The sequence below is a fragment of the Gymnodraco acuticeps genome, unplaced genomic scaffold (assembly GCF_902827175.1).
Source record: "Gymnodraco acuticeps unplaced genomic scaffold, fGymAcu1.1, whole genome shotgun sequence".
NCBI classification, from domain to species: domain Eukaryota; kingdom Metazoa; phylum Chordata; class Actinopteri; order Perciformes; family Bathydraconidae; genus Gymnodraco; species Gymnodraco acuticeps.
Genome location: NW_022990440.1, coordinates 777,186 through 789,564, shown reverse-complemented (window position 1 = coordinate 789,564; position 12,379 = coordinate 777,186). Strand labels below are relative to the sequence as shown.

General features: G+C 38.4%; 1 protein-coding gene across 1 annotated transcript; it reads right to left on the bottom strand.

The window, feature by feature from the left end:
* Positions 1-244: 244 nt before the first annotated feature.
* On the bottom strand, positions 245-3,899 carry zgc:158260 (uncharacterized protein LOC571389 homolog). The gene is made up of 5 exons (XM_034225338.1): positions 3,765-3,899; positions 1,862-2,210; positions 1,443-1,612; positions 1,147-1,303; positions 245-1,021 (listed from the first exon to the last, which is right to left on the bottom strand). The coding sequence occupies exons 1-5, from the start codon at positions 3,797-3,799 to the stop codon at positions 983-985; spliced, it is 750 nt and encodes a 249-aa protein (XP_034081229.1). The 5' UTR covers positions 3,800-3,899; the 3' UTR covers positions 245-982.
* Positions 3,900-12,379: the final 8,480 nt, after the last annotated feature.

Genomic DNA, 12,379 nt, shown 5'->3' with positions numbered 1-12,379 from the left:
AAATACATAATGGTCAAAATATATGATATGATAATGTCGACAAACTGAACATGATCAAATTTGTCAAGGCAGGATTTATGCCCTAGCTGCAGGTGTTCCTAATGAAGTGTCCACTGAGTGCATATTGGCTGTTCAAGATCATTTTAGTCACCCGTTAAACATAAAACCTCCACTGACACAAGCAGAAGTGGTTTCCTTGAGCACTGACACACTTCTTCTTTTGCTCCTTTTTTACAGTGTGGTTTTGAAGAGCATGTCTGTGGTTTGAACACTCCATACACAGAAACCCCTCCTTTAAATGTAAAGTCTTGCCTTTTAGCCTTGGTCCATTGTGCATTACGTAACTCCTCACAGCTAAGGTTACATACATCTGTTTCTGGTCCTCATTCTGTCAACAAACCAACTGTTCCACATCGCTTCCTGTGTCTGGACCCAACAGGGTCTTCACTGTACATCTTCTAAATCAGAAGCGATTTAGAAATAATATTTTGCTACTCTTTGTTCGTGTTCAAATCCTTTATTGTCCCTGAGGGATTATTGGCTCTGCCGCCGTAGCAATAAAGACAGGGAAACAAACAGATAAAGATCAAAAGGACATTCACAGTCAGATTATGATTACAAGAGTAAAAGGTGAATAAAGGAAAGAACAACATTTAGCAAAAAAGAAAGAAAGGAAGGGGAAACAAGCATGGTTGGAGATGTGCTGATGCTACCCGCACTTTAAAAAATGGTTTGATAGAGAATGTGTATCTGCTCGTATTGGCTAATGTTTGGATCCTGATGGAAGGAACTTAAACTGCAGTGGGGGGGTATTTCCGACGTTGTGGGTTTCTAAGATTTTCTTAACTTTACCGTTTGTGTTCTCTGTTTGGCTCTGCTGCTTTAAACATGTCCCCTCTGTGGCCTGGACAGAATGTCATTCTTGACCTTAGTAATTGTTGCTGCCCTCCGCTTGAACAGGGAATCGTGGTGAAGCAGTGGCTCAGTGTACTGCAGATTCAGTAATATTGGTCTCTTCATCCTGCAAAAGTGAAAGTGTATTTTATCATTTCTTTAACAATATACTGGTTCTTGTGTAAGGTCTGATAAAACAGTACGATTGATGTTATCTTTTCCTTAGGTACTGTAGTGTCTGTGGAGACTTACGGGAGAGGCAAACCATCTGCTGAATATGGTGGCGGCTGCTTTCATGTCCTTGTGTTTGCTGAGTTGATATAGTTTGCCCGTCCGGCCTTTCTTGGAACCATTCCCATTCATTTGTAGCATATAAGGGTTTCTGTGACTTTCATGTTGGACATCAGGGCTGCTTTAAAATGATTGACATGTGTAGCCTTATTATAGCATAGAGTGTAGCCTTATTATAGCGTACAGTTGTTTCTTTTCCAGTTCATTTATCAAAATAATTAAGATGATACTGATACCATGAATCAAATAATACTTGCATTGTATCAGCAGAAGCTCCCTGTTTTACTCTTTTCCCTTCATCCTTCCTTGGCACTGTACAGCTTTCTTCACCTTCGTCCTCCGCATGGTCTTCTGTAGGCGTAGGAAGTGCAGAGGCACTGTATTCGCCTATGTCTGGGTCCAAAACGGATACCACCTTATCGAATAACTGGAGAGAGATGAAGATACCCTGTATGTTTGAGCACTTTTAGCACAAGCCTCCTTGTGCTGATACATAACAGTGTCAGGTAATCAAGCAGGAGGGAACAAAGAGACAGGAAGCAACAGACAAGACGGGGGGTGAACACTTTTCAAACTAAAACAGGAAAACAAAGACAGATCTAGACGGGACAAAATAAAACACAGACAGATTGTGACAAACAGGTTGGTAGTCCAGACTGATGTTGTGTCCACTCACCTCTGGGGTCATGTGATCTCTATAGTGCGGGAACATAGCCAAAGGATGCTGTTTGAGTTTCTCCTCCACAGCAGCCACATAATCTCTGCGAATCTGTTTTTGGATCATCTGCTTTGAAAAGCAAGTGTGTTCTTTAGAGAGGCCTTTTATATGCTTTTGACTGGAGTTGTGGTTTGAAGTGTCACGCTGGAAAATAACCGATGAGACAGCTCTCTGGTTCCTGGATAAATCTGACGAGCACTCACTGAAGTCATCGAGTCTCATGTTGGCAAAACGGCAACAACTGCCGACCAAGGAAATCTTGTTTGCTGGGGCTTTAAGATACTTGGTCTCCAACCTCTCCTTGTACCTAAGGATTCACAAAAAGTTAAGGACTGTATTAATCTTATAGAGCAGTTTAAAAAAAATACATATCAGTTGAAACCACTTGGATAGAATACAAGTTGAAAACAAATTTGGAGTTGACTATTGATTTCTTAATGAACATATTCACACAGTAAGATTATGAGTTGCTGCTTATCATCACAGTTGTAATTTCTGTTCAAATGAACATAATGGATCAAACAAAGGAACAAACATATCTGACTGCACCTCAGAAGATTCTGAAAGAGTTTTTTGTTTTACTTTGCATTGAGCATATCATTTTTCCTTGTTTGAGCAGGAAGTGCTCTGTGAGCTGTCTTTTTATATCCTCCTTCATGTTTGGCCAGTTGGACACCCAGCCAGGACTTGACTGATGATCATTCACTGAGTTGCATCTCTTACAGAAGAGAAGAAGATAAGACAATGTATATCCTCTATCGAGGGCCTGATAGCAAGGCTACTTGGACGTGTCATCTCTTCATGTTGTTTCATTCATTGGATCTATTCTGTCAGGATCCAATAGATGCATAGAACCTCAAACACAGATTTAATGTTAATCTTTGTTAACTTGTACAGAGAAGACTACTGTAGTTCTTACAGATATTATATGTTGTAGTTTCACAGGACAGTTTTAACTCAGGTCACGTGTTAGTTTTATCCTGAAAGAAAGCAATAGTTATGTAATTCCCTTTTACCTGTTCTCACCAGTTTGTGAAGAAATGTGTTTTCAGATTTATTTTCTGAAGTTTGAGGTTTTTTATCATACCACAGATATTATACAGAACTTCAGCTTATGTTTTGGACAGCAGTAAAAGAGTACACAATTGTACAAAATAGATTGTGGATTGATCATGCAAAACACTCAAATTATTTCTAAAGAACTTTATACTGTAGAGGAATACATCAGTCTGCCCGTTGACATGAACACACACAGCTGTTCAGTGATCCTTTTAACCAGCAGTCTTCACTTGCCTGCAGATTTATACTGTGATAAATGTGTCTCATCTGTTTCTGCCTCTCCCTTTGCCTCCTCCTTTGAATTTGAAGTATTTCTCCCCTCCCCTCATTGCAATCTTTTCGTCCATCCTTATTTTTGGTTCAGTTAGGGTGAGCAAACAGATAGCTATAACTGTTCTCCATCACATTGTTATATAAACACACTGAACAGTAAAGTAATAAAGACACAGAGATACCTACATATCTTTAAAGCTGATATGCTATGCAGTTTCAACATTACTATAACTGAAATGTAATTTTGAGGTTATTTTCTTAACTTTTTTCTTTAGAATGTACTTTTTAAAGTGCTGAACACATGAATCCATCAATAATAATAATACCAATCCAATAATATATTATTTTCTTAAATGGGTTGTTAAGCAGGATTTAACTTGCATTTTGATGTGTATACAGTTATACTTTAATACTTTACATGAGTTACATTTTGAGTACAGGACGTTTACTTAAACGACTGCTGAATATTCTTCAGCCAAAATGTAGTAGTGACTACTCTGGTAAAACAAATACATTAAATGTAACTCACCATGGGAACATTGGCCGCGTGCGTTCTGTTTCCATCACTCCTTGGAGTTGTCATAGATCATAGATGGATGAATAAAGGACAAAGGCTTCAAAATACAAAATAATGTTTTCTGACTTGTTCCGAGTGTTTCGCTTGGTACGTGGTAACTATGGCAACAACTGCGGGAAAGAGCCTACGGGTATGGTAGTTGTTGTATTTCTTCAGTTCATAATCGTTTCACAGTTAAGTAAATGCAGTCTTTCCAGGTATGTGTTTATAATCGAAGTAATATCTAACATATCCTCTTAAAGGAATATACATTAACCGTAAACTGATTTACTTGTAGCCCGTGTGCAGACTTAAACATTAGTAAGTATGAGTGGTGATATTAGTGGCGTTTAACAATGTGGTTACAGCTGTTGTCATGTGACAGGTGGCCTCTATTGGGCTACATAGTTAGCTGCTACTTAATTTTAGCCTACAGTATGAGTGCACAAGCCTGGAGCATTTATAAAAGTTATAATAAACAAATACATCAAAATTCCTCATTGTTAACGTATCTGAGCACTAGGGGGCTCTCCTTGTTAAATCATATGCAGTTTAGTTAATTCCAGCCTGAACCACAGCACCATGCTACCATCAGTCACTCTTTAAAACACTATTAAATTCAGAAATCCACTACTTAAATAAAAGTGTTATTAAAGCCTGCTTAGCTTGAATACAAGAATCAACATGTAGCCTATTACAATTTGCAAGTATTATCAGTCTGTAGCCAAATGGTAAGTAAAATATGTGCCTCTTCTCAAGTACAGCAAAATGTAAACTAAAGTACACTGTACTTATATAACCAATGCCCTTAGTTATATTTCACTAACTCTGTGTACTATTAATTACATTAAACATTCTCACTGTGAACTGTTTCTTACATAGCAGATAGAACCACTGAGTTTACTATAATTGTGTGAAATTGCAAAGATTATGAAGAAATTCATAACAACTTCTCCAGCATAGAAAAGTGATTGTTGTTGACTGGATTTAATCACATGTCCTTCCCTACAGGGCCGATGAATTAGCTAATTAGCCTGAGTTCAGATCCCCGGACTCTCCTGCTGTTCCAACACCAGGGAAAACACTGCTGGGACAGAGAGAATAGTGTTTCCTCTCCGCAAAGCTGATTTGCTATTTATACCAACAAACTAACGTGGTAAACAGTTTCAATGCAGTCAGTGAACTGCGCGGTTTCAGATCATTTGTTAGCCAGTGACAAAGCCAGTTTGAGTGCAGGCATAAAACAGTGACATTTGAATACACATTTGAGATTTGACGAATTTGAGAAGTTCCATGTAAACTGAGTAATACACTTTGCATAAAGCTTACAAAATCATGTTATCAAGGAATTGTAATAGCAGTAGCATTTGTTGAGTTCTTCCTAGTTTATAAACTGTTTTGAAAGAACTTTTTTTATACACAATTTGTCATGCTTTTGAAAAGCCCCAAAAAACAAGCCATCAGCTGATTAAAGGGCAGTATATGTGATTTGTAGTTGGTCACAAAGCAAGCATGAACATTTACCAAACAGTATGTTGGTATTTCTGTGCCAGCTTCCAATAAGATCTATGTCAAGCTTCTGTTGGCTGTGAATGGGATTGTTTATCACTCCAGACGTAGAGTTTCTTCCTCTTGCCTATAGATTCCTCGTGCTGTCACAGGGTCGCTCTGAGCTGCTGACATGATGCAGCAGCAACAAAGCAGACCTACGAATGCATAGGCAAAACAGTGTTACGTCAGTGTGGCGCCATTTCCCTGAGGAATTTCCTACTTTATATTGAGGATGGAGCTTCAATCATGTGACTCCAAACAAAGTGTTTTAACAGCTTTCTCCCACATACCTCAACTAGTCTGGGTGACATATAGTGACCTGCAAAGGCCAAGTGTCACGCCAGGCTTTTCCTTCTCCTTTCTGGTCTGCTGACTATTTAGCTATTCTCCTTCTGTTTTTAAAACTTTAAAACTAGCCACATTTGGAGATAACTCTATTTAACCTAGGGCTGCTACCCCTTGTTGATTGTTCATCTATTTGGTCTTTTGAGTCTTAGTCCTAGATTTCTTTAGTTCATTGTACAAGATTTGAAGTGACAATCTGGCATGATTCTTTGTGAAGAACATTGTTTCACAGATCAAATATTTGACAAAATTGTTTGAGTTTTAGTCAACTTAAAATGTCTTTAGTTTGGACAACCATGTATTATTTGTTTAAACCTTGTCCTAAATGTTAAACTGCGAGGTTATGCCGGCTCTCAACATTACTTAAAATAAGGTTTTCGCTCACAACTCTGATGCAGGTTATTCAGTATTTTTAACCCTATTTTTAACCCTATATTTAACCCTATATTTAACCGACCGGCCTTCTGAGAAATCGGGAAATATCTGCAGTCCTTGCGATATTAGGAATGTAATCCTGTTTGTATAAGCCCAAACGTACACGCAGTAATGTGCTCCCTGCATGCACGCAATGTGCTGATCCGTTGATAGATTGACTGTTATACTCCCGATTTGTACCTATCATACTTTCCTTTCCTCTTCACAAGGATTTCCTTTGTGTACATTCTGATTTATAAGCATTGCAATTTGATATCTGTGTACTGAGTAATTGTCTCCAAACAGCTCTCTTACTGGTTGCACCATGATGGCGTGACTGGGGAAAGCTCTGCCCATTTGGGAAAATATGTGAGAGATGTGGGGGAGTGGGTCTACTAACACATGCTAAATTCTGATGTTTAATTAATAAAATGTGTACAATTTAAAACCAATCCCTTTTTTTTATAATTAATATACTAACACAAAACTCTTCTTCAAGCGTTTGGATGCACTATTTCAGCTAATGTTGTATATTTGTTCAAAGATATGCGTTCATTGATGTTGTTTATTTATTCCACACAAGCACAATAATACAAAAACAAAGACCATATTAATTTCCCTCCAGAGACTTTCTACTCAGAATACGTACAATTGGGGGAAACTGATATATTACACAGGAAATGTTGTTGTTTATGGGAAAATCAGAGAGTTTGGCAGCATGCTGGTTACTTTCTTACTTACTGACAATTTTAACAATATTTTACCGCCTTTAGGATATTGAGCAACTGTGGAAAACAATACCCTTGAAAGGATGTGCAAACCTCGAAACACCCTATCTGCACAGGATGTCTTACGGATTGGGCACAACAGGTGTTGCCGTTTCGTCAATGTCCTGTGGTCAGGGTCCGGTCAATTTGAGGTGAAATACAATTTAATTTCCTCATCCTTATTTCATTTCATTTTTATTTGTTCTGTTCATGTTATGCACAACTTAATCTATAACAATTATTTACAAAACATGTCTCTATAAACACACCATACCCAAAAACATTCAGTCTTCAGTCAAATTAGAGTCACAACAAGCTATTTGAATAGACTGGTTAAAAAATAGCTTCCTTAAGTATTAACTTGAACGGGAACAATATGACAAAGTAATGTTATTTAGAACCTAAAAAGTCAAGGCCCCACAACGCCACTTGTCTTTATTAATACATTTTATCTCATGTCATTTTGTGTGTTGTTTTCTGAACTGTGGTAACGTTAGTCTGCCCTTTATTTTCAATGGGGTTGTTTCTCAATGTGACTATAAGAAATAAGGTGAAAATAATTGGGCCTACATAGAAGTAAACTTAGAGATTTAGCTGTGACTAACAATCATTGTTTGATTGTCCATCACAATTTCCCAGAGCTCAAATCATGTTTAAAGTGTGTTCCAGCAGTATCCCAAAACCCACAAATGTACATTGTTTACAATAAGACCATAAAGAAAGGACGGATGCCAACAATTCTCACATTTGAGCACCAAATAAATAGTTTAAACAATTAATCCATAATCAAATTGTAGCCATTTATTCTTCTGCAATGAAATGGCAGATGGATCAACTTCGTACAGCATTGACTACTGTATTAACAAACTGCAGCCAAATAATATCACAAAGGTTTTAAGTCTTTGCCACAGTTTCTAGCTTTGAGCTTTTTACCATTCCTACTGCCTCCACATGACTTTATTCATAATTTACTCTCATTGTTGACTGTGATACAGCCTCCTGGGTGTCTTGCAACCTCACTTTTTACCTTACATTTGAATGAATGAAGCATAATTGTGTGCCTGCTTGGTCAGACTATGCCTGATGAACAATGCATACATTGTTGCATAACTCTCAAGACTGGGGACAGCTGGGCAAAACGGGGTCATCGTGGGAAAAATCACGATGCATATGTTTTCAGAACAACATTATGGAGATCATTTGTTGTCTGATATTGTAATATGGTTTGAAAGCAGTATCTCCTTGAATTCTCACATTACGCTTTGTTTCTCCATGCAGGAACAATGAGTCGCTGTCCCCTGTCACCAAACACTTTGCTGAATGGTGGGAAATGAACCACACCTACGTAAACAAAGGAATTCTAAGGTCAATCCATCACTTAATCGCTGTTGATTGAAAAATAAACTAGTAAAAGCATACCATGAGAAAGCATATACATACAATGGAAAAAAAAACACCTTGATTGTTCTTTAGTACAGAGTATGTCATGTTTTAGTTACAGTGTTAGGTTAATACAGTAGCAGTGGAGTTACTACTGAGATCGTGTAATTAAGGTAGAACATCTAAATATATTGGTCTAAAGAAATGGTTCTTCAAGAACAAGCTAGGGTCATTTATTAGGTTTATATTGAAGGTAAATTTGAGGTAAAGCAGATTTCACTACTTGAATATACAGGTGATTTAGTAGAAGTTCCAAGCCTGAGGATCAGGCCCTTTCAAAAGGTTTTAGGAGTCATGAGGCTACATTTGGTGTTTCAACTCAGATTAGTTTATTCGCAAAAGGAACATTTGCATTGGATGGAAATGCCATTTACCTATAGACATCTAAAACATGGCGAAGCGCCAAAACCAGAGGTTGCTAGATTGTTTTATTTTATAAGAATATGAGTGACATTAACGTAAAGTTTCATACTGAAGAAGAAGTATAAAGAAAAAAAAAAGTGAAGTGCTTCAAAATCATACTCAAGAAAAGTACTTGAGTAAAATAATCCAGGTTAGGCTATTTCCCACAACTGCAGTATTGTTGAAGTTTTGGACATTGGATCTTAGATTTCTCATATTACCTAAGATTTCTTTTTCTGCAACAGCCCAGCAAGTTCTTTCGGTCACTGTGATACTCTCCAAGGTGAGAAAGGAGTGGTTTAACCCAGAAATAAATTCAGTGTAGTGTACTCTTCCCATAGAGGTTTATGGCTCCGTTTGCATTAATCACCTCCAGTGAAAAGGTCTGCCAGGCCTCACAAGTCTCCTTGTCCACAGCTTTGCCTGTATATCAGTCTGTGGCCTTACAAAGACTGTCTCAGCCTTAAAGTACCGTGACTTAATGTTCGGTACCAGGCTCCACCGGGGTGCAGCCCCATGGGTGGGAGCACACCGATTTCCAAGTGTTTACAGAAAGAGTTAATGTTTTTGCTTTTGTGTTGATATAAGAAGCGAGCTGCAGATAGGGAGGACAGCTGATGGAATGTGAGTGGATGTTTTTTTAGATCTATGCTTATTCTAAAAGATAGTAGCAATGTTGTTCCTCACAATTTCATTTTCCAAAAAAGCTTTCTTGATATGTTCTTCATTACCGTGCAATTTTAACATGGTTTAAACACAAGATTTTAAGGCTTTTCTATGACAACATTTGTACGATTTTCCGAATGATTTTTCAATCATGTTTGCAGTCAAACAACTGGATAACAACTTTCTATTCACCAAGTGAGTAACTGAGTCTCAATGCACTCTTCTTATAATTGTTGGGTGTGTGATGATGAGGACCTTAAACACAATGTGAAGTGAAGCCCACAGCCCGTAGCCATGTTGCACTGTTATCAGTGACGACTCTGAAAGCTGACTGTGCAGAATGTGTAAAACATTTAGAGAACACTTTCTTTCCCAAACTCTTGAATAGCCATTTGTGTCTTGCTATTGGGCCACAGCTGCACTTAAGTTTTGTCTTCAAAGCTATGGGTGCATTTTTGGTGGGGGTCAAAGTGTGTTAGAACACAATGAGTTACTTGTGGGGACAACACACACAAGTTCAAAATTATTTACCCTCTGGATAAAAGTCTCCTTGTTGTGGTATGCATGAATGCCTTCCATGAATCCCTTTCATGATGCTGTACATAGAAATATTCACATACAAAAAAACAATCTCTAGTCATCAAATAGCTTTGTGTAGGCCTTCAAAGCTGGGTGTCTTCAGTTTCTAACAAGTCCAACAACAAGAAATCTGAAAAAAAATCAGTGTCGCTCTGCTGACCAAACATAAAAAGAGACCATTACAAAGGTTGAACTGTTTTACCCCTCTTCGCCCTCCCGTCCTTTCTTTTGGCAGAAACAATGTTGCTGCATTACTTGTCTGTTATCCTTCCCCCCTGATGATTTTCTTTAGCATGTTTTACTTCTCTTGTTTGAACAGATGCCGCCCCCCCCTCCTGCAGCCCCCATCCCCTGGGATTGCTATAAGGCTTTGTACAATGAGGTGAAACTCAATTACATTAATGCTAAGAGTCCAGCCCAGTCGGTTCCTTCCAATAAACAATATCAAACGTTATGATGTATATCGCTTCCTGAGAAAAATGTGTAATTCTTTGTTTCAAGTTATTTATGAATGGAAGAGGGAGCTGCATGAACTTGCTCACCTCTCAGTCCGTCCATTACTATTTTTTTTACAGCAAGATATTTTCTTACCTGTAGGCCACCAACCAGACCCCATATACACCTGTCGACGAGTTCGGTGAATATGGATGACGGATAGTGGAGACAAATTTAGCCAGCCTTTCTTTCCTTCCTCTTATCTTTACTGGCATCGTGTCCGTTAGAATTATTGGTAAAGGCTCTTGAGATAAGCAGCTGGTGTTGTCTGTAAATAAGGACAGTGGCTACTAGATGTTCAGCTTTTCCAGCTTTACCTCTCTGACATGCTTCCAATGCCAGAAATTCACCCTAAAGAATCCCAGAAACATTTCACTTTTTACCTCTGCTGAAACAAAATTACTTCAACTAAAATATACCAAGTACATTGGTAGGTGGTTGCTACCATATATACATTTTTCCATTCGAAGAAATCTAAATTGCGTTTTATATTTGTGCCATTACCATTGTGAACAAAGTATCACTCTGCTAGAGGACTGCTGCTGCTGGGACCAAATCATATACACTGGACCAAAGCTTTGGGAGAACAGATCTGTGTTTGAAATTGATTTTTTTTTGTGTAGCATGCAAAGTTAATGTCATGGCTATTTTCCTTCTGCAGGTCACATTGAGATGTTATACTGCCTCTGTTTATATTGAGATACTACTTATATTAATGACATATGTGGTAAAAGTGATGTAAATATTTAACTGTCAGTTCAAAACAAAGGCTACTGCATTCACAGTTGTATTTACAACAAAGACATTTAAGAAGGTGCAGCATGGCTGCATCATAATTGCTGGGCCCGTCTTTCAGTAAAAATTGGCAGCCAAGCCAAGCTTTTAAGCATTTTTAAATCAATTAGTAAATGATGCTGTGTCTTTAATGCTAAGTGGTGCACAGAAATGGCATGACATGACATTACATCACCAGTGAGAAGAACTCATAGAAAAACCTGAGTTCGTATAAGGCCATTATGGCCCAAAGAAGAGAGACTGAGAAAATAGGTTTTCCAGGGCCTTTCATAAAATGTTACTGTTAAAATGAATACATATTGGCCTGGATTTAGCTGGATGTAATATTGAAAGACTTGATCAGGCGTCTCAACTTTTACTTTCCAAAAAGAAATGTCAACGAGTCAGTTCAATTGAAATTACTGCAACATCCGGTTTTTGTTGTGTGTTATTTGCTTTACTAAGGTATAGTGGGTGTTTTTGCGTTTGTCTGCTAACACCTCCTCTCAAGGTTACATTTCTCTATTGACAGCTTTGCAGTGAAATTGTCCCACCATGAATAAGACTTTAGATTCACTTTTTGTCCTTTTAGTTTTTCCATGATGGCTATAATGCAGGCCGTTATCTTTCACATGTTTCTGTTATTCCTCCACAGCATCACTTGTGGTTGAAGCGGCAGCCACTGAACATCGTCTCTCTGCGGGTGGAGAGCATCACGCCGTCGGTTCCCCCTTTATTGGAGCCCCGCCCCGAAATCAGTCGATCAAATTCAGCGTCACACTCGCGACTCTCTGACCAATCAGCGCGCAGAGGAGTGGTCTAGTTCGGTGGTCCGGGAGGGCAGCAGCCAATCAGAAGCTCGCAGTGGTCGGACAAAGGAAAACACGTCGTGTCTGATGGCACATTATTCATGTCCAAGCTGAAATTATTTAAGGACGCGATGAGGAGGTGAGATAGCGGAGTGCTTTAAAGGTATCTGATCTCATCAGCTTCACTTTTTCTGTGAGAGTGAGAGTTTAGTAATACGAGGATGATGGGATGTTATGTCAAAGTGTAAATAATATCCCCTCGATTTAAGCATCGAGACAACCCCGTTAAGCTGATTAGCAAAGCAAGGTGAAATACTACCACACGTTGCTGCTCTCATTCATGAAT

Excerpts from the sequence above, each read along its gene's own strand:
- zgc:158260 (XM_034225338.1), bottom strand. The coding sequence starts at position 3,799 with ATGGAAACAGAACGCACGCGGCCAATGTTCCCATG. Across the intron at positions 2,211-3,764 it reads ACGCGGCCAATGTTCCCATG|GTACAAGGAGAGGTTGGAGA; the intron begins GTGAGTTACATT and ends GTGAATCCTTAG. Across the intron at positions 1,613-1,861 it reads GAGATCACATGACCCCAGAG|TTATTCGATAAGGTGGTATC; the intron begins GTGAGTGGACAC and ends ATCTCTCTCCAG.